We start from the raw sequence: 22,895 nt of genomic DNA on the forward strand, positions 1-22,895 counted from the left end.
CATAGTTTTCCCGGTTTATTTTAGTTCTTTGTCCATGCTTTCAATTAATTCTTTGAACATATTTAAGGCAGTTATTAGTATTTTAAAGTCCTTATCTAGTAAGTCTAATGTCTGAGCTTCCTCAGGGATGGTTTCTATAAATCTATTTTTGTCCATTGGGCTATACTTTCCTATTTCTTTGTATGCTTTGTGATTTTTCTCATTGTTGAAAACTGGATATTTGAATATTATAAAACGTTATCTCTGGAAAACAAATTCTTTCTTTTCCACAGCCTTTGCTGTTTTTGATTATTGAAGGCTTATCTTGTTCAGCCAGGGTTTTCATTGAGATTTCCTTGAACATTGGGTAGTTTAAGTTTAAAAGGAAAAAAAAACAAAAACCTTTCCCAATCTTTGTGATCTGACTCTTTGTAGGAGCACTCCTTTAATACTTATCAAAGCCAATTAAAATTCTTCCTCAACCTTCATTTCCTGGTTGCACTGAGCCTATCTATCAGCCAAAGGTGGAATCTTAGGGTCTTCTCAGTTCTTCTCTGAACATGCACGATATTGCAGACATGTGTGTGGCTTTCTAAATCCCTCTGTATACAAGAGCACTTCTGAATTAGAATGCCCTCATTTCCTAACAAATCTCTCTCCCTGGCTTTTACTCCCATACTTTGTAGATGGGCTATTTTTTTTTTTTTTTTTGAGACAGAGTCTCACTCTGTTGCCCAGGCTAGAGTGCCATGGCCTCAGCCTAGCTCACAGCAACCTCAAACTCCTGGACTCAAGCGATCCTCCTGCCTCAGCCTCCCAACTAGCTGGGACTACAGGCATGCACCACCATGCCCAGCTAATTTTTTCTATATATATTTTTAGCTGTCCATATAATTTCTTTCTATTTTTAGTAGAGATGGGGTGCAACCTCAAACTCCTGGACTCAAGTGATCCTCCTGCCTCAACCTCCCAAGTAGCTGGGACTACAGGCATGCGCCATCATGTCTGGCTAATTTTTTCTATATATATTTTTAGCTGTCCATATAATTTCTTTCTATTTTTAGTGTAGAGATGGGGTCTCGCTCTTGCTCAGGCTGGTCTTGAACTCCTGAACTCAAAGGATCCACCCGCCGCAGCCTCCCAGGGTGCTATAAATGGGCTATTTTATGTATCAACTGCACTCTTTGGCCCCAGGCACTTGCAGTTTGTTTGTCTGCCTTACAATATTTTAAACATTGCCTATTGCTTTCCTGCAGTGGGTTCTAGGTTAAGCAAAATAGAGATGATTGCCTTGTGTCAGTTTTTCAGGTAACCCTTGGAGAGGTTAGAATAGACAAACACAATAGTTGTCAATGAAGTTGGCTCTGCTCTCTTATAAACAGGGGCCAGGGTCCCACCCTAATGAGGTGGACTGTTGTTTTTAAGACTGATGTTAAGTCAGGGAGGGGTTCACAAAGTTTTCCTGACATTTTTAAGTTGCCTTTTTAAAAATTCAGCAGGTACTTTGTTGCTCTTAATATTTGACTGTTTTCCAAAGTTCTGAAAAAGTTGCCTACTAAATGTATATTGCTTTTGCACCATTGTAAAGTCAAAAAGTAAGTTGTATCATTGTAAGTTGAGGATCATCTGTACATATCTACTTCTTATTTTTAAATAACTGTATAGTCACTTGCAAAACAAATGTACAGGGAAGTTACATGCACCCTCCCCCCAGTCTCTCCCAGTTTTAACTTCCTATGCAACTATAATAAAAATCAAAGCCAAAAACAAAAATTGACATTGGTAACACCCATCCTCTCTATCCATCCCTAATCCCTGGACAACTACTAGTCTGTTTTCTGTCTCTGTAATCATGTTATTATATGAATGTTACATAAATGGAATCATGTAATATGTATCCTTTTGAGATTTTTTTTTTTACTCAGCATAATTTCCTTAGATTTATCCAAGTTGCTGTGTGTATTCTTTTTTATTGCCGAGTAGTATTCCATGGTATGGTTGTATCACAGCTTTACTATTTACTCGTTGAAGGAGATTTTGGTAGTTTCTAGTTTGGGGCTCTTATAAATAAAGCTGCTGTGAACATTCTCATACAATCTCCTGTGTGAAAATGTCTTTACTTCTCTGCTCGAGAGTGCAATTGCCAAGTTGTATGGTATTTACATTTGTTTTCAAAGGTGATGCCAAACTATTTTTCAAAGTTGCTGTACCATGTCTACCAACAATATATGTGTCATCCATATCTAAGAAGGCTATGCCTAACCCAGAGTCATAGAGATTTACTTTTAAATTTTCTTGTAGGAATTGTGTGATTTTAATTTTTAAAATTTAGGTCTGTGATTAATTTTCAGTTACTATTGTGTGTTGGGTGAAGACCACAATAGTTTTAGGGTTTCGTGAAAATGCTTTGACTCTTTTTTTTTCTTTTTGAGACAGAGTCTCACTCTGTTGTCCTTGGTAGACAGCAGTGGCATCATTGTATCTCAATGCAACCTCAAACTCCTGGGCTTAAGCAATCCTCCTGCTTCAGCCTCCCAAGTAGCTGGGACCACAAGCACACACCACTACACCGTCTAAGTTTTTTTTCTATTTTTACTAGAGTCAGGGTCTCGCTCTTGTTCAGGCTGATCTCGAACTCCTGAGCTCAAGCAATCCTCCCCTCTTGGCCTCCAAGAATGCTAGGATTATAGGCATGAGCCACCTTGCCTGGCCTGCTTTGACTTTTTTTAAACAAGAAGAAAAAATTAAGTATAATCAACTCAGATTACACTTGTATTTAAAGCAACACAGTTTTAAAATATAATTTTTCATTGCTTTTATAGAGGAAGGTGCCTCTGATATTCTTTCTCACACCAAATATATGGTGGCTTTCCACACCAATTCTCCAATTCTCTGACAGCAACTGGATATCCTACAATTCAGTTAAACTCTGACACTAAATCCAGGAGTTATTGCAAACCCCACAAGTTAAAGGCTCAGTCCCACAAGATTACTCCCACTTCAGACACCAGTTGTGAGATCCTCAGGCCATTTGTACTTTTAACTGACCAACTATAAATTCAAGGTTCCTAGGATTCCTTCCTCAGTTTTGATAGTTCACTAGAAAGACTTATAGAACTCAGGACAACATTTTACTTACATTTGTCAGTTTATTTATTTATTTATTTATTTTTTTAAAACAGAATCTCACTCTGTTGCCCAGGCTAGAGTGCCATGGCGTCAGCCCAGCTCACAGCAACCTCAAACTCCTGGGCTCAAGCGATCCTCCTGCCTCAGCCTCCCGAGTAGCTGGGACTACAGGCATGTGCCACCATGCCCGGCTCATTTTTTCTATATATATATTTTTAGCTGTCCAGATCATTTCTTTCTATTTTTTAGTAGAGATGCGGTCTCGCTCTTGCTCAGGCTGGTCTCGAACTCCTGACCTCGAGTGATCCTCCCGCCTTGGCCTCCCAGAGTGCTAGGATTACAGACGTGAGCCACTGCGCCCAGCCTCATTTGTCAGTTTATTATAAAGGATACAGGCTGGGCATGGTGGCTCACGCCTGTAATCCTAGCACTCTGGGAGGCCAAGGCGGGAGGATCACTCGAGGTCAGGAGTTCGAGACCAGCCTGAGCAAGAGCGAGACCGCATCTCTACTAAAAAATAGAAAGAAATGATCTGGACAGCTAAAAATATATATATAGAAAAAATGAGCCGGGCATGGTGGCACATGCCTGTAGTCCCAGCTACTCGGGAGGCTGAGGCAGGAGGATCGCTTGAGCCCAGGAGTTTGAGGTTGCTGTGAGCTGGGCTGTCGCCATGGCACTCTAGCCTGGGCAACAGAGTGAGACTCTGTTTCAAAAAAAAAAAAACCAAAACAAACAAATAAACAAAAAAAAAACGTTGTTCAAGGACAGGACTCAGGAACAGCCATATAGAAGAGATGCTAGGACAAAGTATGGAGAGAGGTTGTGCAGAGCCCCCATGCCCTCTTGCCCTCCCCTCCAGTACTCCCATGTGCTCACCAACCCAGAACCTCTTCATCTCTAGTTGAAGACTTTTTATAACTCAATCTCCAGCCCTCCTCCTCTCCCTGGAGGTGAGGGTGGGGTGGGTGATGCTGAAAGTTCCCACCCTCTAATTTTTGTGATGACCAGCATCCATCCTGAAGCTATCTAGAGGCCACACTCTGAGTCACCTCATTAGAATAAACACAGGTATGATTGAAAGGGGCTTGTTATGAATAACAAATGACACTCTTATTAGGAGATTCCAAGTGTTTTAGAACTCTGTGCCAGAAATAAGGGACAAAACCCAAATACAGTTCACCCTTGCACAATGCAGGGCTTAGAGGTGCCAATCCCCCATATGGTAGAAAATCCATGTGTAACTTTTGACTCCCCCAAAACTTAACTACTAATAGCCTACTGTTGACCACACACCTTATCAATAATATAAACAGTCAATAAACACGTATTTTCTATGTTATATATATCATATGTATAGAATATATTGTATTATTGCACTAAAATAAGCTACAGAAAAGAAAATGTTATTGCAAAAATCATAAAGAAGAAATCATCTCCATTGTCTTCACGTTGAGTAGGCGTAGGAGGAGGAGGAAGAGCAGGCTTTGGTCTTGCTTTCAGAGGTGGCAGAGGTAGAAGAAAATTCACATATAAGTGAATCCACAGTGTTGTTCAAGGGTCAGCTGTATATATTTTTATTATACCAAAAGGTCCAGGAAGGGTAAAGTGCCTAGGGCCACGGAAGTCATAATGCGGTCCTTTCAGTTGAGTAGCTTTCCCCCTGGTCCAGGTGCCAGGCTGTGGCAGATTGGAATGGGTGGCAAAGTGAGCAGCACTGGGTGATGGTAGTGGAGACGGAGTGAAAGGCACTGGTTGGGTACGTGTTAGAGTAGAGTCAGCTGGACTGGCTGATGGACTGGATGTGGGAGGTGAATGAAAGAGAGAAATCAAGGATGTTTTTACAGCTTTTTTATTTGAAACATTGTTCGTTCTTTTAATTTTTTTTTCAAGATTTAAGGAACCTTTTTTGAAAAAAAGTTTTAAGCTACTGATAGCTTACAGCAATTTGGTAAGGCATATGTTTGTCAACAAAAATTGAAACATTTGTTTTTCCTCCCTACTTGATCCCTTGAAAATTTGGCAACTATCATGAGTATTCTTATTTTTATGACAATATCATTATTTGCATAAGTTCAATAAGAATCTGTTCTCTTTAACAAGATTCAATTGGAAACATTAGTTATATTACCAAGGCTTTGAATGAAATGTCATATTTTAAAATGTGCATAGAATGCCTATTTTCAAGTATTCCCAGCCTTATAGTCAATGAATACAAAGTTGTCACTTCCTTGCAGGCCCAGAAACCTCCAGATATTAGATATTGAAGGCAAAGTCTGATGTCTGCCTTGGTTTGACATCCTAGCATCAAGAGGTTTTTTAAAGTCCAAAATGAGATTCATTGTTTAAAATTTCCAGCAAAGAAAATTTGAAAGGAGCCTATGTGGTTATTCTTGCTGCACTTACGTAAATAATCAGGCCAAGTTTCAGACTAAACTTATTTTACAAACAAATTTGTTTCACCATGATTATCTTTGATCAAATGGGAGTGACTGTAGACAGAAAAATTATGTTTCAGAAGGAAACTATAGTACATTTGTTATTAGATTATAGCCCTGTTAGTTGTTTTTGAGTTTTTATTATATACCTATAGATCAGATTCGATCCTAAATTCTTCTAGTTGCCATCAATATCTGGCTACAACTCTCCACTAAGAACAAAAACTGCCACATAATATAAACTTCAAGGGACAAGTTTCATGCCTGATGTAGAAGCCACACAGAGATTTTACCAGAACACCTGACTCCACAACCAGAGACACTGAAATTGCAAACCAGGATGAGAAGTGGCTGTCTTCACACTGTGGAAGGCTCTTCCCAGGACTGCCCGCATAAGTCCATAATAATACTCTTACCCTTCTTAATTTTTCCTTGCTCACCTCTTTCACTTGGTAGAATAATGCTGTAGTTAGAATTTCACAATCAGTAGTTTTTGTGGGTAACTTTATAAAGTGTAGCATATCAAACTCCATTTTTTTTTTTTTTTTTTTTGAGGCAAAGTCTTGCTCTGTCTCCAGGGCTAGAGTGCCGTGGCATCAGCCTAGCTCATAGCAATCTCAAACCCCTAGGCTCAAGTGATCCTCCTGCCTCAGCTTCCTGAGTAGCTGGGACTATAGACGCAAACCATCATGCCCGGCTAATTTTTCTATTTTTAGTAGAGACCGGATCTTGCTATGTTGCTCAGGCTGGTCTTGAACTCCTGAGCTGAAGCCATCCTCCTGCCTTGGCCTCCCAGAGTGCTAAGATTACAGGTGTGAGCCACTGAGTCCAGCCCAAATCCAAATCTTTACAGGACCTAAGAGAAGCCTTTTTTTTTTTTTTGGTCTGAGTATAGGGGACTTTATTGATGGTATATGTCAAGGCGGGGCTCCCTGGGCCACTCCCATTCTTCAAGAGGTCTGGCATGGAAACTGTGTCGAGGGGAGATTTTCAGTGTGGTCTGGGACTGAGTGCAGTAGGGACTCCCCAGAAGCTGAGGGCATCTCCATGCTCTCACTAGGGCTGGTGGTCCAGGGTGGTAGTCCCCAACCTTTTTGGCACCAGGGACTTGTTTCATGGAAGACAATTTTTCCATGGACTGGGGGGCAGGGGAGTGTTGGGGGGGTGCCCTGGGTGGCAGGGAGGTGTGGTGCAGAGCTCAGGTGGTGATGTGTGGCCTGTTAGGAAACAGGCTAGTTAGGAAACACAGACTGGTACTGGGCCATGGCCTGGGGGTTGAGGACCACAGATCCAGGAACTCTTACCTTTTGGTCCACATTGGAAACCATGTGGACCATAAGGTCTACCACCCTATTGCTGTAGCCAAATTCATTGTCATACCAGAAAATGAGCTTGACAAAGTGGTCATTGAGGGCAATGCCAGGCCCAGCATTGAAGGTAGAAGAGTGGGTGTCACTGTTAAGGTTGGAGGAGACAATCTGGTACCCAGTGAAGCCCAGGATGCCCTTGAGGGGGCCCTCTTTTCTTGATGTCATATTTGGCAGGTATCTCCAGACGGCAGGTCTAGAGCTGACACATTGGTGGTGGTACATAGAAGGCCATGCCAGTGACCTTTCTGTTCAGCTTAGAGATGACCTTGTCCACAGCCCTGGAAGTGCCAGTTGAAAAAGGGATGAAGAGGCCTGTGGCCATGATGCCACAGCTTCCCAGAGGGGCCATCCCTGGTCTTCTGGGTCATCAGCAGACGGGGTAGAGATGATGACCCTCTTGGCTCTCCCTCTTAGTGAGCTCCAGCGTTCTCCAAAGTAATGAAGACACCAGTGGACTCTACAACATACCTAATCAGTGCTGGCATTACTCCATTTGATTTTGGTGGGATCATACTCCTGGAAGATAGTTCTGAGATCTCCATTGATGAAAAGCTTCCTGTTCTCAGCCTTGACCATGCTATGGAACTTGCCATAGGTGGAATCATACTGGAACATGTAGACCATGTAGTTGAGGTCAATGAAGGAATCATAGATGGTGACAATATCCACTTTGCCAGAGTTAAAAGCAGCTCTGTTGACCAGGTTTACTGGTCAAATATAGCCAAATCTGTTTACTCCAGCCTTCACTTTCACTATGTTGTCTCAGGGACAAGAATGGCGCTGCATGAGAAGATGGCAGTCTGTCAAGTGGGAGGAGCAGAGACCTAAGAGAGTTTTAGTCCATCTAGTGGGTAACTTTAGCAACATCTCTAATGCAACTATTTGTTCAAATTGTAATAGCAGTCTCTTTTACAGAGTTAGCACCCTGCTTTAATTTAACCCATTCTTGGGATGCTAGATGATAGGACTGCTACCTATCAACTGAAAAGGGAGAAATCTGTGCAGTTGCTTGCGCTTCCTGTTGTCAGATATTGTAAAGACTCCATCGCAAAAAGTTAACAAACAGGCTACTTGGTTAAAACAGGCAGGTTTTTCCTTTGGCTCATTCTTTGATCTATTTAATTTTAGTTGGTTCAGTTCAGCTAGGCAACCCTAGCTAAGCAGCATACACAAAACTCTTGGTATTATCATCCTGATAGTCATAATAGTAGTTTCTGGCTAGGCACAGTGGCTCATGACTGTAATCCTAGCACTTTTGGGAGGATTGCTTGAGGCCAGGAGATCGACATCAGCCTGGGCAATGTAGCTAGACCCTGTTTCTACAAAAAATAGAAAAATTACCCAGGTGTGATGGCATGCCTGTAGTCCTAGCTACTCAGGAGGCAGAGGCAGGAGGATCGCTTGAGCCCAGGAGTTGGAGGTTGCAGTGAGCTATGATGAAACCACTGCACTCTAGCCCAGGTGACAAAGCGAGACCCTGTCTCCAAACAAAAACAAATAAAATAGTAGTTTCTTTGGTGTGCTAAATCCTCTCAAAACATTTTAAATGTTTGCATACAGCCATCTATTGAATATCAAATGGTCTCTTTTCAGCTAGAAGGACAAAAACAATGAAATGCATGATCATAAGGACACTGTAACCCATGAATTATGTGTTGAGCCTGGAAACACAGAATCATGGTAACTGAGAGTAGCACCAATGCTCTTTGTTTTGGTCACACTCTCATCTAGGTTGAGAATAGAGCAAGAAGAGAAGATATAATGAACTGAGCCCTAGAGTCATCCAACATTTAAAGATTAAGCCAAAGAGGAGAAATCAGCAAAGAATATTGAATAAGAGGCCCAATGAGGGAACAGGGATATCAGGACAGTGTGATGTGAGGGAAGTTCGGGGCGGGAAAAGTGTTTCAAGAGGAAGAAAGAATGTCAATTGTTTGAAATTCTGCTCAGAGGTCAATTTAGATATGAATAGATAATTGACAATTGGTTTTGGAAACAAGATTATTAATAATCTTGATAATTTATTATGATGATGGAAGCCAAAGCTGAATCAGGGTAAGTTGAGAAGTGAATGTGAAGTGACCGAAGTGGGAACAAACACTGCAGAGAGATCATGAAAAGCCTCTCTCTGAGAATGTATGCAGAGAAGATAGCAGAGAAATTAGGACAGTTGCTGGAAGTGATTTTAGAGCTGAGGGAGGTTTATTTTACATGGCAGGAATTTCAGTATGTTCATATGCTGATAAGAGTAATTCAATTGAGAGGGAAAAAACAAGATGCTGGACAGGGAGCTACTTGTATTAACAGCAGTAAAATCCTTAGAAATGTGAGAGTGAAAGGAATCCAGATCACCAGTGGAGGGACTGGCCTTCATATAGGCACAGGGACATCTCATTCACAGTAACTCAAATGTTGCTATACAGGTAAAAGTAATTTTGATGGTGAGAAGATAAGGGAATTCATGCCTGATATCTTTAATTTTTCCATGAGCTCTGGAGGCAAAGTTGATCAGCAAAAAGATATAGGAGGCTTTTAATAGATATGAAAAGGAATGAAATAATCCTTCCACCAAGTCTACTTAACGAGAATTTAGTGGAGAAAACCCTCCTAGGATTAAGTACATCTCCCAAACCCTTTTCCTCTCTCACCAGACCCTTTGCTCCTTTCTGGTACTCATTACCATATTACTGTATCTTTTTTAGTTCACTTGTCTGTTCCCGCATTAGAGAATGACAGGAGGGCAGGGACCTTGTCTAATTTCCCAATTTACATCTAGCCCATACATAGTGCAGAGCCAGCAGGTAGTCACTAAATAAATACTTGTTGAAACAAAACTGTTAATGAATGGATGTCTTCAGAATTTTGTCTTAGGCCACCCCGTTAAGTACTTGTTAGGGCAAGTTACTTTTCCTGTCTGAGATTTCATTTCTGAATCTATACCATGGGAATTATAGTCTCTCTCTTGACTACCTCACTGCGTTATGCTCCTTAATGTAACGGATTGTTATTTTTAGCCCACCCGTAGCATCGCAGGTAGCAGGTGCGGAAAAAGTTGCTGACTGGGGGAGGGGACATATTGTTCCTGGGACTGTAGGCGCCGAAGCTCGGCAGAAGCGTTCCGCGGACCGCGGAGGGGCGGGGCTCGGGCCAGCATCCTGCTTGCTCCGGCCCTTCGCTGGAGGCGCTAGCCGGGCGAGAATGGGGGGCAGGGAGGCCAAGCGGGGAGTAACTGTCAAAACTCGCCGCTTGGCGCCATTATTTAAATGGTACGTGCTTGTCTCGCTGCTGTGCGTGCTCGGGGCGGGGCTCCGAGCGCCCGGAGCGGGGAGGAGGCCGGGGCGGGCCGGGAAGGTGGAGGGGCGGGGAGGGGCGGAGCCAGGCCGGCCGGAGGGGAGGGTCTAGCGGCGGCCCCCGGCAAGGTTCAGTGCGCTTGCGCTGACAGACGCAAGATGGCGGACAGTGCGGAACTAAAGGTAAAGCGCAGCTCGAATTCACTTCTAATATTCGGCCGCGGAGACGGCGCCACTGGTGCCGGGGGGGATGGGTCCGACTCTGGGGGGCCGCTCGGGTCTGACTGCACCCGGGCCTGGAGTTGTAGGGAGAGAGGCGCGCCTGGCCTCAGCATAGGGGGCCCGGCTGCGGCGGGCCGCGGGCCCCGGGTGCCTCGGGGGCGCTGACGGGTCGTCCCCGGCGTGTTATTGTTGTGGGCGCCTCTGGCGGGGGTGGCGGGGGAAGAGATAGGGAGTCGGGAGGCAGGGGCTGCGGCTGTCCGCGGGGCTCGGCTGCCTCACCTTCCAGTCAGCCTCCCCGCCCCCCATGGGGAGCTGGGGCTGGGGGCAGGGTGTTCTTGTAGGGGGGATTGGGAAAGCTCCCCGTCGCCGCTTCCTCTTCCTCCTTTGCAGTCCCGGGCTCCTGTCAGGCGCTCTCCTCAGACCCCCGGGAACTTGGCTCCGGCCGCCCCGCCCCTCCGTGGAGCCTTACCGCCCCCGCCCCGGACTCGGCTTTCCCCGGTTGCCCGCCTGTCAGGAGGCGCCCGGGGTACCCCGCTTGTGGGAGGCGCGATCCTGGGGCGATGGGGTGGGGATGTGGGGGAAAAGCTCCGGTAAAGTTTAGCAAGCCCCAGGCCGGCGTCGGGGTTCGGCTGAGGGGTAGCGGGAGAGGCTGTCTAGGCGGGACGTTACTCTTCCTCTCAGATTCCGGGGAGCCAGGGGGAGAAACCCCCTCGAAGAGTGTGTATTTGGAAGCAGTGGTGGGGTGGTGAGATGCAGCTACCTCTCTCCCTTCTCTTGCTTTGGCTGGTGTGGAGGGTGAGAGGAGCCTTTGGGGGTCTCTGCACACACCATGATGGCGATGCTATAGCTGATGGAGGTGAATGGTTCGTGTTTATATCCCCCTGTTGCCTTTTGTTTGTAGGGACATCTTGCTGGCCATGTTGATTTGAACGAAATTTTCCCCTCATCCTACTCCAACCCCCAGTAAATAGAACGTTCCTCCGTTCCTCTCAACTGTACCAATTACTCACGCCTCGCGAAATTAGATGAAAGGGTGCCTCCTTTTCCCCGTTTTTTCTCCCACCCCAATCTTTACCTGATGATGGCTTCTTTACCGAAGCAGATATACCACTACACAAGCAGTTGGGGGAGGGGGGTGGAACCCCTGTGATTGGATTGTGACAAATGGGGCTCCGCTTGAACAATTTTGGTTTAGTAGCAAGCAGTTCTTAACTAACGCGTATTATTTCGAGCCTCTGAACGCGATATTCCCTTCTCTGGCTTCCTGTGTGCGTGAACCAAGCAGCTGCTTGTATCTCGACCCAGAGAACTGACATCTCTTTCAGAGTGGAGATTGGGATATACAATTGTAAATCTTTGGGGACAGTCTTTTTGTAATTAGTAAAAATTATTTAATTTTTTTCCCCATTATAATGGAACCACAACTTCTAGCAACCAAGCGCCAGATTTGTTTCTGGAGAGTTTTTCCTATAGAAAAGCCTCACTGAAAGATCGTTTCTCTTAATAACTTCGCAATGTTAACATTCCAAGATTTGTATGTTAAAGTGTTGGTGTTGTTATTCTTTTTCGATTAAGTTATAATTACGGATTTATTTAAGGGAAAGCAGATTTAGAATAGTCTTTTTTTCCCCCAGTTTCAAACTATTGACTGAAATGAGAAAGCTTCAGGAATATTTGAATATTTGGAGATAATTAGCCCTTGAAATAAAAAAGTACACAACTTTAAGATACACGCTTTCTATAATTTCTCTCTTAAAGTATAATCACTATGTTGCTCTGATCTTTGCTTTTTAATATTTAATTTATCAGGAGTCCTTTTGAATGATAGCTAATCAGTTCTGTTATACATGCACCGTAGAGAGTAAAGCTGAAAAGCTTGTATGGACTATATTGTCACTCTTGATGCTGTCCGAAGAAACTAGTATGGAAAGCACATGCTGGGAGATTTCCTTCTTTGTTCTTTCCCATTTTAAGAAAGTGCCTTTGGGGATAGATCAGATCCCTGGTGTGAGTCTTGTTGGATAAAGTTTCTCTTTACAAAAATGAGCAAGTATCAGATAAACACCAAACACTAGGAAGAAATGTTATTTTTCTAAAATTGGTCTCCTTTTTTGCTTTCACCAAAATCTACTTGACTTTTCCCAGAGGAGTTGTTTTCTACTTTTATGTTCCTGTTGTATAATTTTTCAAATTATAATAACTGTTTTGACATGTTGGTATGTCATGTGTGTGCCCGAGACTTTGAGGAGCTGTGATAAATTGCTTAGCTGGTGATAGCTGTGTTAAAAATTTTGTTAATACTTCATTGTGGTTAGATTTGCTGTTCTTTTTTGGGGGATGGAGGAGGTGATCTCAGGAACGCCTACCATGGATATTTGAGAATGTGTATATATAATTTTCTGTGCAGTAGGTTTGGAAGATACTCCTTTTGGAAATGATATTTTCTGAAGGTTTTTTTGTTTGTGATTTTTGGAGGTAAATATCATACATTCCTAATAAGATAGGAAAAATCAGAGTAAGAATTTAAAAGACCCTAGATTTCTTTGAAATTTTAAATGAAAATATAATTCTTCCAACTATGAAGCTTTGAGTAAACAGTGACTTTTCCGTTATCTTAGTTCACAGCCCACACTTCATTTTGCTATGGATGGTATTCGTAGTTATTTTCCTCATAGCCCTTTTAGTGAGTCCTTTTAAATCTATAAGGAATCTACAAAGATCAGATGGGAAGAGCACATAGATCTGTATCTCCTCTAAGAATAGTGCAAGCTGCAACACTTTAAGATATTGCCAATAAAAATTAGATTGTGAGTCATACATATCAAAACGAGTTCTCTGTGCATGTTTATGAAAAGTTTAATTTTTCATTAGAATACCCATAAATGATACTTTAAGAATGTGGAGAGAGAGTATTTTATCTTCTTTAGGAGCTTAAAAGCAGGAGGGTGTGATGGCCAGATGATCTTGGTAGTTAATAATCTGATAGCATCATGTAGCTCCTCTTAAAGTACTTTTTTTTTAAACAAATGTTTTTTGCATTAAAACTCAAACCAAGTTATATTGCCATTTTAACTTACTGGAGGAACAGTGAGAGGGAAGAAGTTCATCATCATTTTAGTGGAGTAAATAATGGAATTCAGTGGGAAGAGAAACCATACTTTTAAAAGTATAAGTCTGTCAGTAAATTCTGTTGTCATTTTCTGCTTATTTATTTTCAAAAAATAGCCACTCAATTTTGATCTTTGTGGTGTAATTTGCTTGCTGTTATTTCAGATAAAGGCAAGTAAAGCTGACAGTTTATTCATGGATTTGCTTTGAACTTGCTTTTGTCAAGTGCCACATTTAGATGGCTTTTGTTTTATGTCACCATTTTTATGAACAGTATTTAAAAACATTTTATAAAACACTACAGTATAGTTTTTAAGTATTTCATATAATTGTTTTGAAATACTGCCTTCTTTTCTTCTGCTGTTTTCTCCTGGGTGATTTCATTGTCTTTCTCTTCAAAGAGTCTCTTGTAATCCCCTGTTGATTGCAGTAGTGCTTAGTGGCTGGTCCGTAGCTGATTAACCTTGGGTTTCTCCTGTTGAACTCCATCAACATGCTCCTCCAGGGTTCTTGCTGAGGCTTTTGAGTTCTGTGTGATTTGTACCCTTTCTTGCTGGTAACTAGGGCTAAGAAAATAAAATAGCTCATGGTTGTAGTGGGAACTGGGAAGAAGTATCTAAGTTTCAGAGAAACTGCTTATGATGAGATGTGGCCTTTAAAAATAATAACTGATTCATTACTTCGTAGGATTGATTGTAGTGTTTTCTAAAGTATTTGGTTCTAGCATTAAGCGTCTTTTTTTTAAAATGTTTAAGTAATAATATCTTACTAATATAGTACTTTGCAGTTCACAGTGTATCACATTATCTCATTTCATCTTTTTAGTAGTTCTTTGATTTAGAAAAGGCAAGTAATAACTCCTTTTTATAGTTAGAGAAAGTGAGCCCCGAAATGGTAAGTGACTAGCCCAAGGTCATACAAATAAAAGTAGCAGGGCTTGAGTCTCCTTGAAGGTGCTGTGACAGTTCTGGAGTCTTCTAGGGTACTCAGCTCACAAAGGATTCTAGTTATGTTGTTGCTAATACTTTCCCTTTGCTGTATGCCAGGGTATTTTTGGATATTCCTTGGGCATTTTGCAAGCTTCCTTGCAAAAAGTTTGGAGTTTGTTAGTTGGAATTATACACATTAATTTTTGCAAATAGCACTTTGCTTGGGAATTTCAGAGAATACTGAAAAGTAAGCAGAAAAATAAACAGCACCTGTAATCTCAACACTCAGATGTATCATGGTTAACATCTGGGTATCTATCCATTTATACTTTCTCTTTGTGAGCGTAAGTATATGTATATTCATCACAAAAGAGATCATACTAGTTTTTTTTTGTTTATAATCTATTTTCATGGCTAGGTATCTTTCTAGGTTAGTAAATATAGGTCTGTATGACCATTTGAAAGGTTGCATTGTATTTTATTCAACTAATTCCTATCATTAGACAATTAGATTATTTCTGCGTTTTTGCTGTTTTAAACAATGCCTTGGCAAACAGCCTTTTATAAAAGTTTGTTTTATTTTAACTAAATATATTGATATGACAGACCTTTTTGGTGTTGTAGAGAGCAATGCAGATGGTTTTTTGATTAAACTATTACAAGTGAAATAAACTAGTAGTTCTTGGTTTGTTCATTGTTACACCTTTATTGTTTCTGTTTCTATAAACATGTCAGATAAGATCATTAAATGATGGCAGATAGATTTTACAAAATGTAAGCAAACATTGCTTCTGAATCTGAATGTTTGATACAGTATGAAATTGATTATGAAATAGTATGTATAATTTATTTCAAGAATGTTTAATTTTGGAAATTATATCACAAGAATCAAATATTGCAAGTTTTTGTACCTTATTTAGATGCTTATCAGTTTTTAACAGGCATTTTAAAACTACTGAACATTAACAGAGAAAGTAGAAATGAGAATTTGCTTTACTCATATTTTTAATCTTAAGGCAAAGTGTTGCTATAGTATTAAATTGATAGGTAACGCTGTTTTGAGGAGCTGGTCATAGAAAGGTTACATAGGCAAAGAAAACATGTTTCTATTTTAAGAAGGAAACTTTATGAGTTAAATCAGTTAAATGCATGTGAATTAAGATAAGAATGCTATTTGTGCAACATTTGAAAAGTACTGCACTGTAGAAGGAAAAGTTGATGAAATTAAGGGTATGAAATTGATCCTACTCTAAATTTGTCAGAATTTGGTCTTCACCTAAATCTACATTTATGTAGCAAATTTTATCATTAGGGTTTTTAAAAAAACAGGCAGTAGAGAAATTTTAAAGTATGTAGTTCTCGTTTATCAATTTCAGAAGTACTGCTAATTGCCATTGTACTTTTTGCTACTCTTACTGCTAGATGTTTGTGACTGTACCTCCTCTTACATGTTAAAAATTGTGGCACTCCCATTGCTTTGATTCCCTCTACTCTTGGTTTCAGTGGTGTCACATGAAAAGATAATTCCCCAGAATTATCACTCCTTAGCACCCTCCCTTCAGAATTTTCTGATAAGCCTTCATTCTTCGCTGTAAACTTTTAAAGTTCATCAGAACGAAGAAACCACCTTTTTTCCTCTTCTGCTTTTCCTCAGATCAAGCAAATAAAACAAACATAAACCCTTTGAACATTAACCAGCAACTGAAATATCAGCAACTCTCATAAGACTGTTGTAAACCTTCCTGTTATTGAAAACTTCATCTCTTTTACCTTTCCTGGTATTCTCTGCTTTCAATGCCCCCCCCCGCCCCTTTTGGTTGCCAGGTTAGTTTCACCAAAACACTACTTTCATCCTGTCACTCCTGTCTATACAAACGTTGAACGGCTTTCCATCAAAAACTGGGTAAAGTTTTAGCTCTCAATCTGGTATTCAGGATTTTCTATTGTCTGACCCATTCCGCTTTCTGTATGTGTTTTGTCTCCTCACTGTATAGCAAAAGTCCTTAACTTAAAGCTAGAGCTGTTAGTTTGCTTTTTTTGCTGGCTAGTATTCTGTTTGTACACCACTCCATTCTCCTATCCCTACCCCTGTGGACACAGTAGGTGGTTTTAATATATATTTGTCAAATGAATAAAGTATGTTCAAGATTTGTTTCTACAGGGATGGGGTCTGATGCTCTTGTCTATATGAGAGTCTAAATTGAAAATATTCTTAGGGTCATATCTTCACTCTTTTTTCCATGCTGGTTCTTAAATGAACTTGAATAACATTAAATCCAGAAAAATTTATGAAGGACTGTTTTACATTTTACATTAAGTTACACAGATACTAAATGAATACATTTCTCATTGTAAGGATATGGCAGTAAGTAGAGTAAAATTTGAAAGGCCTCAAGATCTTCATTTTTCCCTAGAGTCAACCACGTTGGTAGGTATCTGTTCTTTTTTGGGTGAACAGGGGGAACATAACAATTTTATTGAGATATAATTCACATACCCCATACAGTTCACCCATTTAAAATGCACAATTAAATGGTTTTTGGTATGTTCACAAAGTTGTGCAACCATTACCATAATCAGTTCTAGAATTTTTTTTTTACCTCAAAAAGAAACCTTGCATCCTTTGGCTATTACCTCCTCTCATAGCCCTAAGCAACCAATAATCTATTTTCTGTTCTGTAGATTTGCCTATTTTAGACATTTTGTATAAATGGAATCAAAATATTAGGACATTAAATATGAAATGTCCAATTTCTAATCAAAAGTGTAGTTTATTACATCTCAAACAAGAAGCTGTACAATTAATCAAATTATGTACCTAAACTGTCAGTATAGTTTTGCCATCTTAATGGTGACTTGTTTATGCTAGCAGCAAAGAAGCCTGGAGAGTGAGTGATAATGAAATTGTAAAAGGCGTTTTCCACAGCTTGTTGAGAATTGAGTATTTTTCATTGCAAGAAGTGGTCCAAACCCTGGAAGAAGTGTAGTCAGTTGGTGCAAGGTCTGGTGAATACAGTGGATGACAGAGAGTTTCCAAGTCCAGCCTCTGTAGTTTGAGCTGTGTTTTTTGTGTAACATGTGGTTGAACATTGTCTTGCAAGAGGATTGGCCTGACTCTGTTGACCAATTTTGGCTGCTTAATCGCAAACATCCTCATCATTTCATACAGTTGGTTGCAGTAAACATCCACTGTAATCAACTGACCAGGTTTCATGAAGCTGTAGTGAATAATACCAGTGCTGGACCACCAGACACCATTAGCTTTTTTTGATGAATATTCGGTTTTGGACTGTGCTTTGGCACTTCATCTTTAACCATTGTGCTGAATGCTTGTGATTGTCAAAAAGAATCCATTTTTCATCACATGTAACAATACAATGTAGAAACAGTTTGTCTTTATGTCATCATGACAACAAAGAAAGGCAAGCTTTGAGATGATTTCTCTTCTGATGCTTGTTTTTAATTCATGTGGTACCCATCTATCCAGCTTCTTTACCTTGCCAATTTGTTTCAAGTGGTCCAATATTGTTGGAATAGTAACATCAAACCTTGCTGCTAATTCACATGTAGGTTGAGATGGATTCGCTTCCACTACAGCTTTCAGCTCATCACTATCCGCCTTGGTCTCAGGTCACCCATGTGGCTCATTTTCAAGTTAAGGTCACCAGAATGGAACTTCTCAAACCATCGACGTACTGTGCATTCATTAGCCACGTCCTTCCCAAACACTTCATTGATATTTCAAGCTGTCTGCGCTGCATTGTTTCCATGACAGAACTCACATTTGGAAATAACATGAATTTTTTACTTATCCATGGATTCACAAAAATTGCTCTAAAAAAAATTTGAAAATCCCAAGCCAAACCATGCATTTGAAAGAATGAGCATGTACCTTCACAATAAAAATAAAACAAGAAGTGTCAAAGTGAAATGTCATAGATACCAGCTGTCAAACTTAGTACTTAAGGAAATCAGACGTTTCATACTTAATCACCTAATATGTAGCTTTTGGTATCTGGCTTTCTATTCATTTTTTTTCAGCATGGGCATTTAAATATGTATGTCTGCATAATATTTGTAATTTATTGTGTGTATGTCTAGATTAGAACAAACCTAGGCACATAGAAGGAACTCAATAAATGCTAAGTTAATGTACATGTACATAAATATCTTTTCTAAAAACATAAATGGGATCATACTATAGACATAATATCCTACAACTTGCTTTTTTTCAATTACAGTATATATTGAAGATCTTTCCATGACATGTCCAAAAATGAGATGGTCTCATTCTTTTTAACAGTGCATAATATTTCATATGTATGTTTACAGAGATTTACCTTTTGAATTTATCAGTGTATAGGTTAAAAGTTCTTAAGCTTGTTTTGATGGTTTTGCTATTATATAACACTTTTTAAAAAAATAATTACAACATTTAATTTAACTTCTACAGTATTAATGTTGGAATTTCACTTAAAAATAGGCATGAAAAACATAACGGGGGGCCGGGCGTGGTGGCTTATGCCTGTAATCCTAGCACTCAGGGAGGCCGAGGCTGGAGGATCACGTCAATCCAGGAGTTTGGGACCAGTCTGAGCAAGAGTGAAACCCTATCTCTACTAAAAAAATAGAAACATTAGCCAAGCATGGTGGGGGTGCCTGTAGTCCTAGCTACTTGGGAGGCTGAGGCAGGAGTATCACTTGAACCCAGAGGTTTGAGGTTACAGTGAGCTATGATAACGCTACTGCACTCTACCCAGGGTGACAGAGCAAGACTCTGTCTCGGGCGAAAAAAACAAAACAAAACATGTAAACGTTGTTTGGCTTGAGGAGAAATGGAATGCAGGGTCTTTATGGGGTTCTTGCGGTGCACAGCCAAAGCAATTCATTTTGTATTTGGGTTTCTGAATGTGAGCAAGCCTGTTTTTTAAAAAGCTTCTTGGCATAGTGCTTAAAATAGAATTTAACGTGCTATCTTGTGCTTTATGATGAATTTTAGGACTTTTTCTTGTAGTCATGCAAGTCTAATCTTAAAGATTGGAAGGATTTTAGAGTAAATATTTTTTCTCATATGTTAAAATCATCATTTTGGTCTATGGGCCTCTATAAGTTACCCAAGAAAGGGAATGTAGAGACACCTAGCTTAGAACCTGGCTTATAGTAGGTACTTGGTAATTCAAAAATTATCTATCATTTCTGTCATTTATTATATGTTTGAGTGTCTATTGTGTGTGAAAAGTACCAGGCTATTGATGGTTTTAGGATATTACCACTATGTGTGTGTATTTATTTAAACACGTATGTTATAATGGAATGTTTACAAAAAATCTGTTTTTTAATTGCACAAGTAATGCATCCATTGTTACAGTGGTTCACCTCAAAATCTGTTTCTCAGACACCCTGGTGGTTCCCTAGAATTTTTCTAGGAGTCCTCTAGGTCAAAACTATTTTCCTAATAATGGTAAGGCATTATTTGCTGTATTGACATTTGCAAAATTAGTGGTGGCTAAAACTGCTGGCACCTTGGCACAAATTAAGGCAGTGACACTACAGTGTGCTAGTAGTTGTATTCTTCATTGCTATGCACTTGGAATTAAAAAATAACTACCAGTTACACTTAATGTCCTTGACGAAGTAATACAACTTATTAATTTTATTATATCTCAATCCTTGAATACATTTAAAAATGTATTTCGTATGATGAAATTAAAAGTACCTGTAAAACACTTTTATTGACTGTCAAATCTGGTGGTTAATTCAGGGAATTGTTTGACTTGCAAGCTTTTTAGACAGAATACCATTTTTACTTGAAAAAGTGGTTGGCAAAGTATGGTTATACAGTCTTGGGCATACATTTTCACAAAAATAAACAAAGTGAGCCTGTCACACTGCAAGGAAAACAACTGACAATATTTGTTACTAATGATAAAATATAAGCTTTCAAATGAAAATAGAATTTCGGAAGACATGTATTTGCCACTGTGAGCTCGACAGTTTCCCAATACTTGACTTTTTTGATAAAATCGGTGTGATATTAATGTATGTACTATGTTGAAGTTGCATAGTGAAATGTGTCAGCATTTGAAAGAAGAACTGCATAACTCAGTGAACTAATATTTCCCAAGTAACCAATGCATGATGTTACACGATTATGCATGGGTAAAAAGATCCATTGGAAATGGAAGAGAGACCAGTGAATTTCAATAAATGAGTAGGAAATATTCATTGATAGGGTTTCAGATTCTGTATTGCAGCAGCCTTTAAGAAATTGCCATTTGTTGAGTTTTGGTGAAGGAGCAAAGAATATCCAAAGTTATCTGAAAAGGCTAAATAGAGTATTTTAATAAAAATATTCCATCTGTTTCCAACTATATTTGATGGCTCTGAGGCTGGATTTTCTTTATATTCAACCAAAAGAACCTAATACAGCAGATTAAATGGGGAAGTGGATGTGAGAATCAGGCTGTCTTTATTAAGCTAGACATTAAAGAGATTTGCAAAAATGTAAAACAATGGCAGTCTTCTCACTAATTTTTTTGAAAATAGCTTTTTAAATAAAATATGTGGTTTATATTAGGTGATGGATTTATTATTATTTTTAAATGACAGTGAATCTTTTTAAAAATTTTAAATTTCTAATACAGTAAATATTGATAGGTTTAATCAACATAAAGTTTTTTTATTGGTGGGGGAATCCTTCATTTTCAAGAGTATAAATAAGAGTCCTTAGAGCAAAAACTTTGAAAACTTGAACTTTGTTTTAATTTAAAACTCACAGTATAGGAGTTTATAATTTAAAATGGGAATATTCTTTTTACCTCTCACCCATGGTATTCAGTTCGCTTATAGATATAGTGATTCGTTAACAAGGCAGATTTGCTAAGCAGAAGCTGCTTGATTAAATCCTACATCTTTGTAGTAAATGCTAAGGAGTAATAGCTTGTATTGCACCAAATGAATGTGCTTGAGGTACTTTAAATCAGTAATGGTGTGGGAAATATATAGCTTTTTATTTTTTTAAGGCTATGTGTTCACTTGATTGCTTTTTTTCTGTAGTGAGGGATGGGAATCACATGAATAAATGAAAAATCCATGCAGATGCCCCTTAACTTAATTTTAGCCAATAATTTCCTCTCCAGCAGAGCTTTGCTCTTACCAGATATCTATGATTGATTTGTATTCTACCTATTTTGTTTTCTTCCTTTCCCTCGTATGGCATAAACGTGAAACAGGACCTAGAGGTTTTAGACTGAATTGTTTTCAGTTTCTTTCTACATTTCTTTAGAGTGGTGTGTGGAAAATCTCCAGCCTCTCTATTCCTTTTTTCCCCAGGGTGTCAAAGTAAGACTGGAAAAGGAACATTTTTGTGCCAGAAGTTATTCTTATATGTGATTTCAAAATCAAGTAGCATCTTAAAGGAGAAAGATGTTAAAAAAATAGTATTTTATGTCTAATTAAATCATGATTAGGGAAAAGAACATGAATTTTAGGATTGCCATTAATCTTCATTCCTGAATTTAGATAGTCCTAGCAATAGTTCAGATTAATGTGTTTCCAAGCATGAGTAGGTCTTAGGCTGTCCATTTTTCCAGAGAGGAATTCTCTAATCTCTAGTTGAGGGTACTTACCTGGCTGCTAATGTTTGGGGAACCAGGCTGGATAAAGGTGTCCACTTATGGGTATGGAGACTTTGTTTAATTTCCACATGTTTAGATTTGTGCCTCACCCTTGACTGTAGCCCTGTACAGGGTTCCTAAGCCTGGAGTCTCTCTGGTTCAATTGTTCCTGTAAACCTCTGGCCTCTTGTGTTAGCAGAGGCTAAAGGACATGTGGTTGGGAAGTTGCCTCCTGGGTGTTTAGATAGAGGAGACCTGAGGGTCTAACCGCCCTGTGTACAGATTTTCAGACAGCCCTCTAATTTTCAGCCTGGCACATTGCCCCTTTCTTCTTTAGGGGTGAATTTGCTTGCTTTTCTTTAGTATTCCCCTTTCTAGATATTTGTAGGTTATAGTTTCCTCTGCTGATTTAATTATCACTTCATTGTCTGTTTATCATCTTAAAAAAGTTTGTAGAAAGTGCTAGTTGGTTATTTTCTTCTTTTTGTCCTTGTGGATTAATTTTTCTTCTTTTATTCGTTTACTATCATTTTGTTTCCCTTCATGGAGGGAATATGATAGATGTTTGTGTGTGATAAATTCATATTTAATTGGAGGTCATTGTGAACTTTCTGAAGTTCATAATACAAACTAATATTAATATATGATAATCATTCTTAAATAGTTGCCAATGGTGAATTAAGATATTATATTGAGTGGTAATAGAAATTCTGTTATTTTCTCAGAGAAAGCTAGGTTGCTTTTTTTAAAAAAAAAATTAAAAGTATATATAGAATAGTGTGTATAACTTTATAGGAGAATGTATAGCTTACAG

General features: G+C 39.4%; 1 protein-coding gene and 1 pseudogene across 1 annotated transcript in view; one reads left to right on the forward strand and one right to left on the reverse strand.

Moving 5' to 3' along the window:
• Nucleotides 1-6,778: 6,778 nt before the first annotated feature.
• LOC123634441 lies at nucleotides 6,779-10,070 on the reverse strand (annotated as a pseudogene).
• Nucleotides 10,071-10,224: 154 nt separating this feature from the next.
• PIAS1 (protein inhibitor of activated STAT 1) overlaps nucleotides 10,225-22,895 on the forward strand; it is a 129,281-nt gene continuing 116,610 nt past the window's right edge. Inside the window, exon 1 of the mRNA XM_045541716.1 lies at nucleotides 10,225-10,389. Coding sequence (XP_045397672.1) covers nucleotides 10,366-10,389 — 24 coding nt within the window. The 5' untranslated portion in view covers nucleotides 10,225-10,365. The remainder of the gene's footprint in view (nucleotides 10,390-22,895) is intronic.

The sequence above is a fragment of the Lemur catta genome, chromosome 1 (genome assembly GCF_020740605.2).
Source record: "Lemur catta isolate mLemCat1 chromosome 1, mLemCat1.pri, whole genome shotgun sequence".
Lineage (NCBI taxonomy): Eukaryota > Metazoa > Chordata > Mammalia > Primates > Lemuridae > Lemur > Lemur catta.